The sequence below is a fragment of the Trichechus manatus genome, unplaced genomic scaffold (assembly GCF_000243295.1).
Source record: "Trichechus manatus latirostris isolate Lorelei unplaced genomic scaffold, TriManLat1.0 scaffold00094, whole genome shotgun sequence".
NCBI classification, from domain to species: Eukaryota; Metazoa; Chordata; class Mammalia; order Sirenia; family Trichechidae; genus Trichechus; species Trichechus manatus.
In genome coordinates, this window is record NW_004444030.1 from 4,046,376 (window position 1) to 4,060,874 (window position 14,499).

General features: G+C 41.1%; 1 protein-coding gene across 1 annotated transcript in view; it reads right to left on the minus strand.

The window, feature by feature from the left end:
- The window catches only part of POGLUT3 (protein O-glucosyltransferase 3), a 44,772-nt gene extending 37,518 nt beyond the window's left edge, over nt 1–7,254 (minus strand). The window contains exon 1 of the mRNA XM_004382477.2: nt 7,056–7,254. Within this exon, the coding sequence (XP_004382534.1) occupies nt 7,056–7,254 (199 nt within the window). The remainder of the gene's footprint in view (nt 1–7,055) is intronic.
- Nucleotides 7,255–14,499: the final 7,245 nt, after the last annotated feature.

Here is a 14,499-nt window from a genome sequence, read left to right on the forward strand (position 1 = left end):
AGTCCAGTGGAGGCCTTGGTAGCTGTGGACAATTAGTCCTTTGGAATAATCTTTTCCTTGTATCCTGTTCTCTTTATTCTCCCTTGCTCCCGAAGGGATGAGACCAGTGGAGTATCTTAGATGGCTGCTCATAGGCTTTTAAGACCCAAGATGCTACTCACCAAGGTAGAATGTAGAACATTGCCTTTATAAACTGTGTTATGCCAATTGAGCTAGATGTTCTCCGAGACCATGGTCCCCATAGCCTATAGGGCAGCTTTTTAAATGGAAGATAGAAGTCAAGTTGTCTAAAAGGAAAGGAGGAGAAAACAAGGGTATAAGACTGAGCTTATCTGAAAAAACTTAGTAAAAGTTTTTAGTTTTGTTTTTCCTATAACTTTTTCCATGGTTAAAAAACATAGTAATTTCGTAGACATTCTGTAGGGGGAAAAACAGTGTGAAAAAGAAAAAAAAAAATCCTACTATCTTGCTATATACTAGTAACACTGATCATTTTTGGTATGAGTTTATTACAAAACTGGGATGAAACTGTGTATTTTATTTCCTGTTTGTTCCATCCTTAACCCAGTATAGGCATTATTAAATAATCTTTTAAAACATTACTTTTAATGGCTATAAAATATTCTATCACATGAAATTTATCATACTTTATCTTATGGTTGGCTATTTAGACTTGCTATAACAAATCATTATAATGCTGCAATAATACGCTTGCATATAAATTGTTGACCATATTTCTGACTATTTTTTTCAGGACAGATACCTAAAACTGATTACCAGGTTAAAGGGCATGAACATTTTTTTATTCTGTAAACGACATCTTTTTAAAAATTATATTTTCTAACTTCTGAAACTAACTTTTTTTTTTATATATATTAGGTTTGTAAATGCTTAAGGGTTTGGAAAATTACTCTCCAGAAAGAAACATTTTATCAATTTGTGCTCTCACCAAAAGAGAATCAAGGTCACTGTTAGAGAGCCATCTACCAAACCAAACCCACTCTCCTCAACTGGATTCTGACTCACAGCAACCCCACAGGGCTTCCGAGGCTGTAAATCTCTACGAAGGCTGGCTGCCACATCTTTCTCCTGGGGAGCCGCTGGTGGTTTCGAACTGCTGACCTTTTGGTTAGCAGTCGCTCACTTTAACCACTGCGCCACCTGGACTCCTCTGAGAGCATCTCTTAACATCTTTGAGTATTACCACTTAAAAAAATCTTTGCCCACATAGGGAACACAGGTACGATACTTTTTAGACATAACCAAACACCTCCTAATTTGCTGGTAACTTTCACCTTAATCACAATAAAATATTAATTTAAAAAATCTTTGCCAATCTTTTTAGAAAAAATGGAATTTTATTTGGATTTGCATTTCCTTCATTAATGTTGTTATTGTTAGGTGCTGTCAAGTCAGTTCTGACTCATAGCAACCTATGTACAACAGAACGAAACACTGCCCAGTCCTGCACCATCCTTACAATCGTTATGCTTGAGCCCATTGTTGCAGCCACTGTGTCAATCCATCTCATTGAGGGGCTTCCTCTTTTTTGCTGACCCTGTACTTTACCAAGCATGCTGTTCTTCTGCAGGGACTGATCCCTCCTGATAACATGTCCAAAGTATGTGAGACAATCTTACCATCCGTGCTTCTAAGCAGCATTCTGGTTGTACTTCTTCCAAGACAGATTTGTTCATTCTTTTGGCAGTCCATGGTATATTTAATATTCTTTGCCAACACCACAACTCACAGGCGTCGATTCGTCTTCGGCCTTCCTTATTCATCATTCAGCTTTCGCATACATACGAGGCAAATGAAAACACCATGGCTTGGGCCGGGCGCATCTTAGTCTTCAAGGTGACATCTTTGCTTTTTAACACTTTAAAGAGGTCTTTTGCAGCAGATTTGCCCAATGCAATGCGTCACGTCGTTTCATTTCTTGACTGCTGCTTCCATGGGTGCTGACTGTGGATCCAAGTAAAAGGAAATACTTCACAACTTCACTCTTTTCTCTGTTTATCATGATGTTGCTTATTGCTCCAGTTCTGAGGATTTTTGTTTTATGTTGAGGTGTAATCCATACTGAAGGCTGTGGTCTCCAATCACCAGTAATCAGTAATTGCTTTAAGTCCTCTCCACTTTCAGCAAGCAAGGTTGTGTCATCTGCATAACACAGGCTGTTAGTCTTCCCCCAATCCTGATGCCCCATTCTTCACATAGTCCAGCCTCTCAGATTATTTGCTCAGCATACAGACTGAGTAAGTATGGTGAAAGGATACAACCCTGCTGCACACCTTTCCTGACTTTAAAACACGCAGTATCCCCTTGTTCTGTTTGAATGAGTGCCTCTTGATCTATCTACAGGTTCCTCATGAGCACAATTAAGTGTTCTGGAATTTCCATTCTTTACAATGTTATCCATAATTTGTTATGATCCACACAGTCAAATGCCTGTGCATAGTTGATAAAACACAGGTAAACACCTTTCTGGTATTCTCTGCTTTCAGCCAGGATCCATCTGACATCAATGATATCCCTCATTCCACGTCCTCTTCTGAATCCTGTTTCAATTTCCGGCAGTTCCCTGTCGATTATACTGCTGCAGCCACTTTTGAATGATCTTCGGCAAAATTTTACTTGTGTGATATTAATAATATTGTTTGATAATTTCCACATTCGGTTGGATCACCTTTCTTTGGGAGAGGCATAAATATGGGTGAATCTCTTCCAGTCGGCTGGTCAGGTAGCTGTCTTCCAAATTTCTTTGCATAGACTTGTGAGCACTTTCAGCACTACATCTGTTTGCTGAAACACCTCAGTTGGTATTCCATCAATTCCTGGAGCCTTGTTTATTGCCAATGCCTTCAGTGCAGCTTAGACTTCTTCCTTCATTACCATTGGTTCCTGATCATATGCTGCCTCCTGAGCTGGCTGAATGTCAACCAACTCTTTTTGGTATAGTGACTCTGTGTATTCCTTCCAACTTGTTTTGATGTTTCCTGCATTGTTTAATAATTTCCCTGTAGAATCTTTCAATATTGCAACTCGAGGGTTGAATTTTTTCTTCAGTTCTTTCAGCTTAAGAAATGCCAAGCGTGTTCTTGCCTTTTGGTTTTCTAACTCCAGGTCTTTGCACATGTCATGTCATTATAACACTTTGCCTTCTCGAGTCATCCTTTGAAATCCTCTATTTAGCTCTTTAACGTCATCATTTCTTCCTTTTGCTTTAGCTACTTGATTTTCAAGAGCAAGTTGCAGTGTCTCTTCTGACATCCATTTTGGTCTTTTCTTTCTTTCCTGTCTTTTTAACGACCTCTTGCTTTCTTTAGATATGATGTCCTTGATGTCACTCCACAACTCACCTGGTCTTCAGTCATTAGCGTTCAATGTGTCAAATCTACTCTTGAGATCGTCTTTAAATTCAGAAGGGATATACTCAAGGTCATACTTTGGCTCTCGTGGACTTGTTCTAACTTTTTTCAGTTTCATCTTAAACTTGCATATGAGCAATTGATTGTCTGTTCCACAGTCAGCCCCTGGCCTTGTTCTGACTGATGATATTGAGCTTTTCCCTCGTTTCTTTCCACAGATGTAATTGATTTGATTCCTGTGTATTCCATCTGGCGAGTTCCACATGTATAGTCACCGTTTACGCTGTTGAAAAAAGGTATTTGCAGCAAAGAAGTCGTTGGTTTCACAATATTCTATCATGCAATCTCCAGCATCATTTCTATCACAAAGGCCATATCGCCAACTTTCACATTCCAATCACCAGTAATTATCAATGCATTCTGATTTTGGGATAGATCTTGAAATGTTCTTTTTGATGATGAATGCAATGCCATTCCTCTTCGGTTTGTCACTCCCAGCAAGTAGACCATATGATTGTTCAATTCAAAATGGCCAATACCAGTCCATCTCAGCTCAGTAAGGCCTAGGATATTGATGTTTATGTGTTCCATTTCATTTTTGATGACTTCCAATTTTCCTAGATTCATACTTTGTACATTCCATGTTCCAATTATTAATGGATGTTTGCAGCTGTTTCTTCTCATTTTGAGTTGTGCCACATCAGCAAATGAAGGTCCCGAAAGCTTGACTCCATCCACGTCATTAAGGTTAACTCTACTTTGAGGAGGCAGCTCTTCCTCAGTCATATTTTGAGTGCCTTCTAACCTGAGGGGCTCATCTTCTGTCACTATATGAGACAATGTTCCACTGCTATTCATAAGGTTTTCACTGCTAATTCTTTTCAGAAGTAGATCGCCAGGTCCTTTGTCCTAGTCTTTCTTAGTCTGGAAGCTCAGCTGAAACCTGTCCCGCCATGGGTGACCCTGCTGGTATTTGAATACTGGTGGCATAGCTTCCAGCATCACAACAACATGCAAGCTCTCACAGTACGACAAACTGACAAATGCCTGCGGCTATAAATAATAGTAGGATTAACAGTATTTCATTTTGGATCATGTAATTCTCCTTTTTCATGTATAAATTAATTTTTCCATCTTCTTTTCTTTCTTAAGTTGCCCTCTCTGGTTATAGAATTCACTTTAGAAAATAAGGAAAACCATAAAGAAGAAAATGCACCCCGAGTGAAAGGCTTTGAATCTAGGTTTAAGAATCTTTTCTTCTGATCCTTAGGGCAATGGAAAGTTTCTCTAAGTCTAAATGAACTAAAGTCATAGCTTTCAAGGGTACACCATCCAGAAACTCAGACATAACCTCCCTTATGTTAAGATACTTAACAGACACTTTAAACACTGTTTCTTGTTTGTTTATATATATGTATATGTATATATATTTGTCATTTTGTGGTGGATTGTGTGTTATGATACTGGAAGCTATGTCACTGGTATTTCAAATACCAGTGGTGTCACCCATGGTGGACAGATTTCAGCAGAGCTTCCAGACTAGGAAGAAAAGCCTGGTGATCTACTTCCAAAAATTAGCCAGTGAAAACTCCATAGATCACAACAGAATAGTGTCCAATATAGTGCTGGAAGATGAGCCACCTAGATTGAACAGCACTTAAAATACACAGTAGCTGCAACAATGGATTCGAGCATACCAACGATCATGAAGATGGGGCAAGACCAGGCAACATTTCGTTCTGTTGTACATGGGGTCACCATGAGTCAGAGCTGACTTGTCCACAACCAACAACAACATACATACACCAGGGGCTGGCAAACTTTGGCCAATCCAGCTCACAGCCTGTTTCTGTAAGACCAATGAACTAAGAATGGTTTTTACATTTGTAAAGAGTTTAAAAATAAAACAAGAGTAATATTTTGTGACCCATGAAAGATATGAAATTCAAATTTCAGTGTTCATAAATACAGTTTTATTGGAACATAAACATGCCCATTTGTTTACATACTGTCTATGGCTACAAGACAGACTGAATAATTGTAACAGAGACTCTATGACCTTCAAAGCTTAAATTATTTATTATCTGGCTCTTTAAAGAAAATGTTTGCCAAACTCTGGTATACACTCATGAGTCCCTGCGAGTAGAGTCAGATTTATTGGATATAAAGCATATGAAACCAGTTGTCTAAGGACTTAGAGTCTAATTGGTAGACATGTTATCGAAGTGATCATCAAAACCACTTTAGGAGAGGTGTTCTGCATCAAATGCAGATACAAGCCAATGAGATGGCTAAGGAAGAGGCAGAGTCTTGTCATTCCTCAGCTCAAAATTCTCCAGTAGCTCTCCTTTATCTAGTTCTAAAATCCTTTGCTTGGCATTCAAAGCCCTTGAGGATTTTTGGCTACATTCCTTTCTGCTCTGCGTCATTTAATTATTTTCCTGAACACCATGCTCTCTTATGCCTCTGTGCCTTTGTACGTACTGGTGCCTCCAACTACATGCCTACCTAACCAACCCTCTCATCCTTCAAATCTCAGCTCCTGAAATCTTCCTGACTGTCCTAGGAGACTCTGGTGGTTCCACTGCATTCTGTACCTACCTTCACTGTAGCAATTATCTTGCACAGTGATTGGTTATTTGCATGCCTGTTTTCCCAACAAACTGTTAAGTTCCTCGATGGACAGGCATTGTCTTTTTTCATCCTTATAACCCCAGCAGAATACCAAACTCATAGTAGTAAGTAGACAGCCAGTAAGTATTTGTTGAATGAATGAAATTAAAAAAACAAAAAATCATTAAATCTAAAAGTGAATTATATTTGGCTCCTAAATTCTCTGCTTTGCCTAAACCCCCTACCCCAAGCTGAGGCCCATTTCTTGCAGCTATGCAAAGTTCCTAGCTCCACTGCAAAAGGGGCACTGGGTTATTCTGATTGTCTCTTATTGGTAAAACAGGGTGCGAGTTGGCTGGAGCCCTAAACTTAAAACATAAATTAACAAAGTCTGACTGGCAACAACTTGAAACCAGCAGGACTGGTAAAAAGTTGCAAAGGAGACCGCGGGAGGATTGGACAGAAGGGATTCAGGGCAAGATCCATCCTGGTGGAGGAAAAACCTAATTACTTCCAGTGGGTTTCATTAATTCCTGTAACCTGCTTTCAAGAACTCAAAAGTGTAAGAAGAGAACAAAAATCTAACATGCAAACCTGCCTATCGCTTGGACAATTTCCTGTGTAGGAGTTAGCTGTTTCAAACTGATCAGGCCCGAACATTCTTCTCTGGCTTGATGACTCATAGCATTAAGGCACTCCCTGCAAATTGTAACATTTCAGGCAACTAAGTCAGAGCTGGAAAGGCCAACTCCAACATGTTCCCCACACAGAGTTAATCAACACCCTAAGCGCCATCCATTCAGAGCATCATTTCCTGCAAAGTTAAAGTGGAAGGTCTTTTGGAGTTCATTCATTCATTCATTCAACAAACTTCTGCTGCGCCCGCCCTTTGTGTTTGGGGGATAGAGGAAGTGAATAGACCCGAGAAAAGGGCAACACATGCCAGGAGGAACGGGGCCACACAGGCGGTGGCGCAGATTCCCAGAGGAGAGGTCGCGGCGGGGAAGCGCAGCGGGGACGAAAAGAGGAGTGGGCAACGGGGCGAGGGGTAGGCTGGAGACTGAACGCTACCTGGGGGCGACCGAGTAAGGTTTTGGCCCTCCGAGTTGACCGCCTGCAGGTAGAAATAGCGGACGGGCAGAACGACATCCGCCTGCAGCCCCGGCCCCCACACCAGGCTCCGCGGTGCGTTCACCGGCGCCTCGGGGGCCCCCGTGGCCACGAGCACGACTAGCTGTAGCGGCAGCAGGGCCCTGAGGAGGCGACGCATGGTCGCCGGGGCAGCTGAGGTCCTGCTCTGCGGTGGCGGGGAGGGGCCCGGAGCGCCGCAGGCCCGGGCTAAGGCCCACCCGGGGGCGGGCCTGTCCGCGGCCGCTCGCCGTCCCGCCTGCCCGCCCCGGGACTCTCTGGGCAGGAAAGTGAGGAAACACGGTCATCACCGGCCTTGCGCACTGTGGAGGGGGAGCAATGGAAACACGCCCTCTGCCCCCAGCCGGTTGGTTGGACGGGTAAAGGGATCGAGAGCTGGACACTCAAGCACCAAGGTGCGATTCAGCGTCGTTGCACGCCTGGCCTCCAAGTCTGGTTGCTTGAATTTGTCAGCGATTTAGAGAAAACCGTTTTCAAAGGGCGCAAACACAGTGGTGGCTGCTGTGGGAGAGAGAGGACTCCGCCGCGAAGAACTGTGTAGTTTAGGGAAGTGGCTTTCGCCAAGGAATTTCACTGGGTTTACAAGGTGCAGAGCAAATGTCACCCCCCTACGCGCGCACACACGCACCCACACACGCGTCACCTCTCACAGCCCTCTGTTCACACCTTACAGACTGTGTTGTACTGTTACCTGTGTTGTTTTTTCTCAGCTGTTGTCCTGTCTGGACTGTGATGCCTGCTCCCCTCCCCGCCCAGACACACACACACACACATTCTGCTTCTTTCAACAAATGTTTACTGAGCATCCACTGAGTTTGGACTGAGCCCTGAGGGGCATGCTAGACACAGTAGTGAGCAGAAGGTAGGGTTGTGGCCCTACCCTGAGCCTGGTAGATGAGCTTCATCTCAAAGCCAGAAACCTCCTGTCTCCTGTAATCAGTGAGGAATGGTTAGTCTTGTCCATTCTTCACTGCTCCTCAGAGGCTGGAAGTTGGATTCAGGAAGAGGCTGGCAAGGGCCCAAGAGCCGGAAGCCCCAGTCTGTCTTTTTTAGCAATACTGAGTCTGTATCAATCTGTTTTCTTTCTCTTCTTAATCCATCTCTTAAAAAGTGTATCTCTAGATTAACCAATGCTTTGACCAGATTCTTTATCATAAATAAAGTTTCATTCATTCAATAAACATTTTTTCCAACACCTGCTATGTTTTAGATGTTCTAAGTACAGGGCAACAATGATGAATATGATAGTCTTTGACTTCAATACTCCTATAGTTTAGTGGAGAAGAAAGACAAGAAGCAATGTAAATAGTGTGATGGGTGCTCTACTATGGGTATTAAGAACTGTTCAGGATCTCAGATTTTACCCTATTTACAAGCTAACTAGTTAGCCTGATAACTGTTCCATGGATGCCGTCAAAAGGCTCCTGGGTCAGAGACTAAAGACTTCATTACTCACTGCAAAAGTAGTAGTCAGAGCTTCATATTGGTTTGATTTGTTTCTCCATGCCCCACCCCCAAATTCTACGGAGCAGCGAAAAGGCCTATCATGGATGTCTGAAGCAGGTTGCATTACAGAAGAGGCACACTGAGCTTAGGGGAGGTACCACTTTTAGAATAAGTGGAATCAAGCCTACTCTTTGTCGGTAGAGAGATGTTAGCTCATCCCTCAAGGCTGCTTGCTGCAAACACAACCCTGAGAAATGGCCTGGATAGAGTGGCCTTACATTCTCGGCATATCCAGAAAGAATCTTCAGGGATGTTCAGGGCCCATGACAGATTGCCTCTCCCAACAAAAGGTTGAAGGTCAAATAGGAATGAATAGTATAAAGAGGAGGAGGAGGGCATTGAGGCAGGAGAGATGGCTTTACCAAACTTGACCCATTTCAGAAAGGTTCATGTGACCCTAATACTCAACATGTTTTCTCCTTTTCAAAATGGGCAACTGAGAGCTTGACATAACCATGATCAACCTATAAGTTCTTTTTTTTCTTTTTTACCGGTCTTTTCCTTTCCACATACCTTTGTTAATGACTTTGCTTTGCTCTGCTTGGCCACCTATGACTGATGACCCCTCACAGGAAGATTAGAGCCCAGATGTCTGACATGTATATCTTCAGCCTGATAAGGAGACCTCCGGCATGTATCTCTTTAGTCTGATAAACAGTCTCTCGTAATTACCTTGTAATGAATAACTCATCTGGCCACGCCATCCACAGGCTACAAAGACACTTCTAACCTTTGTAAAATAATCATATATAAACTCCAATGTAAAAATGCCTTTTGGGACTCCATAGAGACAGCGTGCGTTGCTGTCAGACTCCCCACTGGTGGATACCTCCTAAATAAATTTTCTCACTCTTTTTGACTTGGAGTACGTTTCATTGGCTTGACTGCTCTAGGGCACAGACCCTAATCGAGCAACAGTTCACATCCCCTTCACATTCAGATCCATATTGAGCTTCAATCTCACACATAGAATTGTAGTTTCTGTGTGACTCTGGAAGGTCTAGATTCAATAAACGTTTACACATTGTACTAGCCCCTGGAATTACACTAAAGTCATGTAAAATTGCCACCTACTAATTGTCTACTCAATGCTACGTTTCCACCTTTTCTGGTAATTGCTTCTCTTTTTTATACTATCTACATGGTTAGCAGTGAGGCTTTCTAAAAGATGACCTTAACCCATGGTCACAGTTGATTGGCCCATGGTTTGGAGCCTGCCCCATGCTGAACCAGTCAGAATCCTTTTCCTGGGAATTTAAAATCAAGGTTAGGAGATTTCAACTTGTAACTGACTTTTCTCTTAAACAGATGCAATGTTAACTTTGCCATCGTCTGCCTTGTAGACTAAAAATGGAGCAGAAATATAGAAAACCCTCCGAGTTCCCATCATGTGCTAGGCCCTGGTACAATTCATTTTTGCGGCTGAGCTGCCACAATTCACAAATTCCTCTTTTAACTTTAGAGAGTTGTCTCATTTTCAATGTCATTAATTAATAAAATTCTTACATAGGGTTAGACCAGCTTAGATCCCAAAAATGCATATAATTTTAATTACTTCAATAATATTTACTCAGCACTCACTTTATGACATGCATTCTGCAAGGTGCTAGGGATATAAATTCAGTCCCAGCCCCTCCAGGTACTACAGCCCATAGGATGGATTTTAGATTATGGGACAATTGGTTTAAATGTTAAATTGCATCCAGAACCTCACAATATAGGGGTATTTCCTCCTAAAATATAACTACTCTCTGGTCCAGCCTGAGTCAGGCACTTATCCTAGAACCAATCCATCGTGACAAGGAACTTAGGGTCATGGAAGCATATTGATTCTTCCACAGTCTACATGTGTCCTAGGCTGAGGAAGTATCAGTCAGAGTTCCTAGAGGAAAAAAAAAGAAGTGTCTACTGGACAGACAATTGTATCAATATCCACTAACCTGTTAAACCATATCCTTTGCCATCAAGTTGATTCTGACTCATAGTCACCCTATAGGACAGAGCAGAACTACCCCATAGGTTTTCCAAGGCTGCAATCTTTACGGAAGCAGACTGCTACATCTTCCTCCTGTGAAGCCACTGGTGAGTTTGAACTGCTGGCCTTTCTGTTAGCAACTGAGTGCTTAACCGCCGTACCACCAGGGCTCCTTTCAATGCCCACTACTTACTTCCAGAACATTTCCAGAAGTACTTCCAAGTTTACCCTGGACTTGAATGACAGCATAATCCAGAAGGGATGGTGGGGACAAATAAATACGGTGATTCAGAGGATCGGCTCAGTCAACTTCCTGATTCCGCATCTTCCTGGTCATAACAGAGGCAGCAGCTCCCTTGGCAGTCCAATTTCACAGCATGGTTTTAGGAACTGGTCCTAGAATTTCAGCTTGAAATCTATTCCCTCAACCCTCTGAGTTTGTGAGCAAAGTATAAACCCCAAAACCCACTACTATCAAGTTGATTCTGACTCATAGAGCCGACTGCCACATCTTTCTCCCATGGGGTTGCTGGTAAGTTCAAACCAACAACCTTCCCGTTAGCAGCGAGTGCTTAAACACTAAACCACCAGGGTTCAAGCAAAGCATACTGTTTAATAAATCCTTTTCTATTCAAACCAACTGAAGTCTATTGTCTACAACTAAAAATGCTGGCTGATACATTTTTAAATTTTAATAAAGGACAGTAAAGTTATTTTTAATGAAATACTGTTCACATTCAAAATGATGACACTGACCTATTCTTAGTAGAGGAAGGGCTTTGAGTTGCTTTTCTAGAAAAGTGGAAGATGACTACAACTTTATTAATCAATTTGTTTAGCACTTATCTTTCATCAGTGCCACTGAGCAGTGGATGACCCCCAACTCCATGTAGCTTCCTCTTCCTCTATAAATCTGAGAACCTCCAGACAGAAATGCTAAGCTTCTTCATTCTGCCTCTATTATGCAACCAGGCACATTGTTCTGATGTTGGTGGGTTGCTTTTTGGTATAAATAAAAGAAGAAGAGAGAAATAAGCTACTCTTTTTTAAAACCACCCATATGATTGATCTCATTCAATAGCCACCAAAAAGATTTATTTGAATACTTTTGCCTTTAAAAAAAAAACTTCCTGAAACTTTCACACTTAAAAATAGTCACTTGAGGATCCGAATAAAAACCAGTTAAAACAGTGGACCTGTTTAAATCATTTATTTCAACACTGGCATCATTTTAAATTTGCACCTTGTCTTGTAACACATTCCATACCTACAGTACAGGTTTGAGAACTACATAAAAGGGTTATTTGGCAAAGCTTTAACAAAAGCGCACAAGGCTTATTTGTTTCAGAAATATAGAATTGCCAGTGACAAACAGCCACTATGTGGTAATATATCCACAAAGTTGCTTAGACAGTAAAATATTTACATATTTACACTATACATTTAAATGGAATATTCTGAAGTATTATTGTTAGTATTGACAATATACTATTAGCAAAAAGACCTCTTTACCCCTCTGGCATTCAACAGAGAATTTCCTAATTTGATACCCATCTTTACCATAACCAAAGTGGGCTTTCTTCTACCACATCTTATCTCCTACACAAGGCAGTTTTATCACCACACACTTATTAATAGCAGTTGGAGTTTTATTAACACCAATGTATTTACAATGTAAGCTTCAATTATTTTGAGGGAAGTCTCTAAAAATTAAAATAATCTCATTAAACCTTGTTTGAAATGGACTTAACAGTGTAAAATTTATGGTTAGAGAAGTCCATTATTTAAACAAGTTTATTATGCCAAGTATTTATTAGAATTGATCCCTCATGATTTACTCCACTTATGTGAATATTTATTTCAATAATGATTATATCTTTTAGAAAACAAGTTCTGACTATAAAAATGATTATAAATTATCACAGCTATAACAAAAAAAGAACATTAAAAAAGCAGCAGTTTATATGTTAAAATACATAGAAATTTGCTATACTTCTTTAATGAAGTACTTCATAAAAATATAAAACTATAGAAGGTGCTATTTTCTTGAATTTTCTGTTTTCTTGATTCTCAAATCAGACCAGCAAGTAGACATTACAAACAGTGCAATTGAGCACTGGCCATCAATTACCTCTGAATTCAGATGGTATATTCCAATGCAGAGAATCTGGGCCCCAAAGCAGTTGTTTCGCTTTACCTTAACTTACCTAGCTGCTGATATAGGCTCAATTCACTGAAAAATAAGCTAACTTCATTTCACCTTTTGTAGCAAACCTATAGACTCAAGAGTACTTACTGAAACAGAGCTTGCAAGCTGATCATTAAAAAAAACCAAGCATCTTAACAGTAAAATATTAACTCTGAATACCTTAAAACTACATAGAAAACATAGGTCATGGTTTATGAAAATTTACTTAAATAATCAGAAAAACAGACAAAAAAGACAAGGGTGGAATTTACAAACATACATAAAACAAAGAATAAAAATGTTATTCTTTACCATATAAATTTGAGTTGACCAGTTAGAATAGTTGATTTAAAATCCTACCGACAGTCCCTTTGAGCTCAAGATTGATCAGAGCCTGAAGTTTAAGACAATTTACAGGTTTAAGGAATAGTGTTCATGTTAGTTACTACATCTTCATTACTTTTGAGTTTCATGGGAGTGATGTAAACTAACCCTGGCATTTTGCTTCCAGGCAAGGCAATGATGAAGAGGGTAATAATAATATAGTGCCTTGTTCCATTCATATCTGTTCCAGATCTCTACACACTTCACCAACACCTATCATTATCCTTAATTTATATAGATGAAACAGACTAGGTGAGATACATGAAAAAGAGAACTAGGTCAGAAAGCATATATAAGCCAGGAAAGATGAAACCCATTCATGTTGCCTCACAGTATTGAGATCCAGGGTGAGATGCTTTATATAGTTCCAGCAAATCATCCTTATCACCATCTATCGGTCTTTGCCCTGAATTAAAACAAACAAACAAAAAAACAAACCCATTGCCACTGAGTTCATTCCGACTCATAGTGACCCTGTAGGACACAGCAGAACTGCCCCATAGGGTTTCCAAGGCTGAAATCTTTATGGAAGCAGACTGCCACATCTTTCCTCCGTGGAGCAGCTGGTGGGTTCAAACCACCGACCGTCCAGTTAACAGCCGAGAGCACTTTAACCACTGTGGCACCAGGGCTCCTTACCCTGAATAAGAAGGAGAGAAATCACCAACACTTCTGCATGACAAATAATAAGGAAAGCCAAATTATCAGTGGATATCAAGTTATTCAGTCTAGATTAATTATTGAAAAAAATCATTGTGACCAGCTCTTAGGAGCTCTGCCTTAGAATTTCCCAAAGGTTTGATAAATGCTGCTGTAGAGCAGCCTGTGAACCCCAGGGTGTCAGATCTGACTTGGCTGCATTTTGGGGATTTGGCCATGGCTTCCACTTGTTACTTGCAACTAAGATGCCCCACCTGGAAAGTAGTAGTTACGTCCTATAAAGAGAATGGGAAAATGGATGTTGTTGTGTGGCATCCAGTCGATTCTGACTCCTAGCGATCCTACACAACAGGTAGAACTGCCCCATAGGATTTCCTAGGCTGTCATCTTTACAGAAGCCAACTGCCACATCTTTCTCCCGCTGAGTGTCTGGTGGTTCAAACTGCCTTTCGGTTTGCAGCCAAGTGCTTAACCTTTGTGCCACCAGGGCTCCTGGGGAAATGGGTTAAAAAAAAAATGTTGCCATCGAGTCAATTCCGACTCATAGTGACCCTACAGGACAGAGTAGAACTGACCCAAAGGGTTTCCAGGGAGCGGCTGGTGGATTTGAACTGCCGACCTTTCGGTTAACAGGCCAGCTCTGAACCACTGCA